This window comes from Phaseolus vulgaris, chromosome 11 (genome assembly GCF_000499845.2).
Source record: "Phaseolus vulgaris cultivar G19833 chromosome 11, P. vulgaris v2.0, whole genome shotgun sequence".
Taxonomy (NCBI): domain Eukaryota; kingdom Viridiplantae; phylum Streptophyta; class Magnoliopsida; order Fabales; family Fabaceae; genus Phaseolus; species Phaseolus vulgaris.
In genome coordinates this window covers 49331722-49336584 of record NC_023749.2, presented here as the reverse complement: position 1 = coordinate 49336584, position 4863 = coordinate 49331722, and the positions used below count along the sequence as shown (strand labels likewise).

The window sequence follows — 4863 nt, the reverse complement described above, 5'->3', positions numbered from 1 at the left end:
GAGTTGCCTAAAAAACAGACAATATGTAAATAAGTATTGCCTAAAAAGATATACATGTAAATAAGTGTTGCCTAAAAAGACAAACAACATATAAATAAGTATTGCATTTACCAATAACAACATTTAAAAAAGTGTTGCCTAAACAATAGGCAGCACTGAAAATGTGTTGCCTAAACATCATGAGAAAAAACGTTGCTTAAATTTTTTTTATCCAAAAAATGTTGCCTATTATACCATTATAAGGTAACAGATGCAAAAAAGTGTTGCCTAAACTTAAGCCCACGACTGCATATTCCATGCCTGAAAAAACATTGTCAAAGCGTTGCGTAAAGTTAAGGCAACACTTTTCCTACTATAGGCAACGCTTTTTAGGTGTTGTCTAATGTCAAAAATGGCGTAGTGGATACTACATAGTACCACGTGCAATGTGGGAGTGAATCTTGTACATTAATGAGGATGGATTCTATTTAGACCATTGATTTTGAGGTGACTCTCTACTCAATGCTCTGCATCGTTGTGTAGAAGCCTAATGACGAACAATACTGGTGTAAAATGAGTTGTTCACTGTAGGAGTGAATCACGTGTGCAAAAATAAATTTGATCTGGACCATTGTTTTTTAGGTAGTGCTCTCATCAATATTTTGCGTCAATGTGTAGAAGGCTAACAATGCACAATATTACAACATAATACCTTGTGTAATGTGAGAGTGGATCTTTGTGCATTAATATAGGAGTTTGCACATTTATCTGCAAAAGGATGACAATGAACAATATCAGAGCACAATGATAAGTGAAGTTTACGAATGAAGTAGATAATAACAAGAGAAACAAAAATTGCAATTTTTATTTATTTGAAAAGAGAATACTTATAGAAAGTAACGAAATGACACGTCTTACATTCACCTTTAACCATTCCACGTCTTCATATAACACTTTCCCTTATCAATAAGTGAAACATCTTCTCATTTCATACTTTGACAAAAGTATTAACCATTTTTTCACTACTTATTTTCCAATGCCATGTGATTGCATTTGATGCATTACATCAATATCAAAATTTACTAGATTCATTATTAATAACTTTATCATTATCAAACTTTCTTTTAACATTGACAAATTTTAATATTTAATCATTTGATTATAACTGATAAATTATTTATATATACCATTAATAATTCTAATCAATTTGTTAACATCTCCTCTCCTATTTTAGAAATATTTCCATCAATAATAGTTTAATTATTTTATGATTTGATATTATGATTTTGTTATAATTGTATTATGATATAAAAGTAGGTGATTTGGAAGTGAAGGAAGTCAATCATCTTCCTCAGATTTTGTATATCTATATTTTATTGTTTTGCATTTTAAAATCCTATTTGATATTTGCAATATTTAGATAATATATTGATACTGAACATATATCATCCAAAGTTTTGAGGTGTTAGGGAAAGAATTTTTTTAAAAAAAAAATTGAAGTAAAAAAAAGTTTGTAAGAGAAAGAAATTGCCAAAATAAAATTAGAGAAAACATTCAAGAGAGAAAAGAATAAAGTATGGTATTTTAAAAAAAAAGCGGCTAAGCTTAATAAATATTTTTACTATTTTAACTTTATTTAATTATATTTTCTCTAAAAGATCTCATTGTTAATTAATTTTTGATTTTTGATTACACTAATTGCTTTCTGTGTTTACTTTTAAAATTGGTCTTCGAATTTTATATTTCTAAAATCATAAATTCAATAACTTTAAAAATGATGTGATTGTAATCATTTTCATATCTAAATTTAATATTTATTAACGGTGTTTAAATTAAATCCATATGATATATAATATTGATATCTTTAAATTTAATATTTAATAACGATTTTATATCATCACAAGAATTGATTAAAAAAAACTAAATTCCTTTTTTATTCACTCACACCTCTCAGCATAAACCATTTATTAAAAAAGAAAACCAAAGTCAACACACGAAGGCCTACGGTCAAATACAGTTACGAAATCTAAAAAACGCCGCCGTTTCCATTGCCGTCTCTGTCCACGTGTTGGAAGCTACGAAACGTCACCGTTTCCATTCAGATCTTGGAAGCTTCGAGATCCGCGGCTTTCTGGAGGAGACTATTGGGGTCGTCTTCGAGGACCATGCGGATAGGGAAGGAGCCGAGGCCGTCGGCGATGGCGAGCATGATCTTCTTCATCTCCTCTCGGAACTCGTGGCGGTCCACGGCACCGCTCCGGTCGCCGTCGAACTTGTCGAAGATGGAGTCGTAGAACGTCGCGAGATTCTCCGGCGGAGTGGCCACGTCGATGCCGAAGTGCGTCTCGATGAGTCGCATGGACTCGAACGCCGTGCGAAGCTCCGACCGCGACAGGACGCCGTCTTTGTTGAGGTCCAGCGCCGTGAACTGCTCGTCCACGCTCTTCGTGAACGCGGCGGCGTCGTTGACGAAGTCGCGCACGGTGGTGCCGTCGATTATCACCACGCCCATTCTGATTTCTCTCACTTTCTCACTCAATGTTTGTTACTCCTCTTTCCAACAGCGAACTATTTAATACAATATTTTATAAATTTTATTTTATTATAAGTGGATTCTATTTTATTATATTATTTTTTATAAATTTTGCTCTAAAAAATGTTTTATCAAATTTATATTTTTATACTTTATAAATTATTTGGACTATCATGCTAAAATTATTTATTTTTTTACTTTTAAAATACCTGAATTTTATATTTTAATGCATTTTTTGTGTTAAAATTCTAATTATGAATATTATGATTAAAAATGTTCCAATTAATATTTTGTTGCAATTGGAAACCGTTGGGAAACTGTGACCATTCGATTCTGCGTCGTCAGCACTTGATTTTTTATGAAAATCTATGGACTCAGTTTGAGTAAGGAAGATTGTGAAATTTTTGTACGGACAGGTGTTTTAGTAACAAAAAAAAAATATTTTTAAATAAAGACCTTCTTTATAAGTATTTTATAAGTATTTCTGATAAAAAAAACTTTTTTTTATAAGTTAATAATAGTGTAAGTAGTATTTATAGTATTCTTCTATATAAGTATCAATATAATTTCTTTTCACCATGTATAATGTTATAAGTTCTTGATAAAGAAAATAAATATTACTTTTAGAGATATTTTACCTTTTATGAGAGATGATTTATCATTACCATATTAAGTCTTTATAAATAAAGATATTATTCAAAATATAATGATTAATTTTTTTATAAAAAATGGTGAAAATAATAATAAAAATATAAAATAAATTATTAAAAGTAATATGAGGTGGTCTCTTGGATAAAAAAACTAAAGGTACTTTTTCAACAACTTCTTGACACAAAGAACATTTTAACTTTGGTTTAGCTCTCTATCATGTTCGATGTGCACTTTTAACATGTGTTGGTACAAAAGATTATGCTACCTAGAGAAATGAGTATTGTCAATGATGAAGGATGTTGTGTACAAAAGAAGAGTAATTAAAGTTGTATGAAGTACATTTAATGCAACATCCATATTCAAACTTATTAGATGTAAAAAGGACATTCAAGTTTGAAGTTTCTTAACAACTAGAAATAGTCTTTCAACAATATATTCTTCAGTTCCTAAATAAAACCAACTTTCAAGAAGAAGAAGAAGATAAGAGATCACTCGTACATAAAGCAAAAACTCTGCCACATCTCTCAATTCAAAAATGCTTCAAAGAAAACACTATGAGTATTCATGTAAGTAACTAGGAGAGAGTTCTTAAAAATTGTTTTCACCAATAGATGCAATTCCTTCCTAAAGAGCAAGACTTATGATCTGATGATCATAATCTCACGTAAATTTCATATCTTAGCCAAAAGTCGGTATTGAGAAAGAATACTCAGTTGAGTCGTGAGTAGCTTGGGAAAGAATACCCAATTGAGCTAAGAGTAGTTTGCAAAATAATACTCAATTGAACAAGGAGTGACGGGAAAAAAATACTCAATGGAATCAATCAAGAGTGACTGGAAGCCAAAAAAATACTAGTTAAGTTAAGAGTGATTTGTGGAAAGAATACTCAATGGCTTATATAGGAGTGGCAGCAAGTTCAAATAATACTCAAAGGATTAGCCAAGAGAGGCTACAAGCCCAAAGATACTCGAAAGTGTACTTCCCAACATTAGTTTACTTAGTGAAATCAATTTATGATTGAGAACTATATGTAGTTTGTTGCGACAGAAAAACTAGTATAAAATGTTTTTGTGTATTTTATCTTTTCATTGTCTCCATTATATTGCATGTTATTATCATTTGTACTAATTGAAGAAGGAAAATTCCTTTCGAAAATACATGTTTAAAATACATTAGTCAATTAATTCAATTAAGATAAAAAGTTGCGTTTGTCATACTCCATTAGATGCAAAAGCCTATGACTGATTAATTGACATACAAAACTATCATATGAATAATCATCATAATATGATATTTATTAAAAGATTTTAAATTAATTAAAACACAATTCAACTCTTTCTTCTTGTATTTTTTTTTATATTTTTCATAGTTGGTATCTGAGTTTGCCTATAAAGGAACTTTGAGCACTTGATAACAGCTAAAGGAAAAGATCCAACACTACAAGCATGGAATATCATATGTAATTAAACTACACAATGAGGTACAATTCAATCCTAACTCATCTTGTTTTGAAACATATTCAGACTCATCATATTCGTGGTTTGATGAAGATGATCTATCATGTAGTGATCTTCTTAATAACTACAATAAGATCTTTAAGCAGTATTTTAGTTTAAGACAAAAAATTCAAAGATTGAAAGACTCATTCAATCTAGCTACATCTAATAAGAAGATGTCATGTCTTGAACAAACCAATGCTT

General features: G+C 30.3%; 1 protein-coding gene across 1 annotated transcript; it reads right to left on the bottom strand.

Moving 5' to 3' along the window:
• Positions 1–1889: 1889 nt before the first annotated feature.
• Positions 1890–2539, bottom strand: LOC137832639 (uncharacterized). Its single transcript, XM_068640922.1, has one exon. The coding sequence runs from the start codon at positions 2489–2491 to the stop codon at positions 2078–2080; it is 414 nt and encodes a 137-aa protein (XP_068497023.1). The 5' UTR covers positions 2492–2539; the 3' UTR covers positions 1890–2077.
• Positions 2540–4863: the final 2324 nt, after the last annotated feature.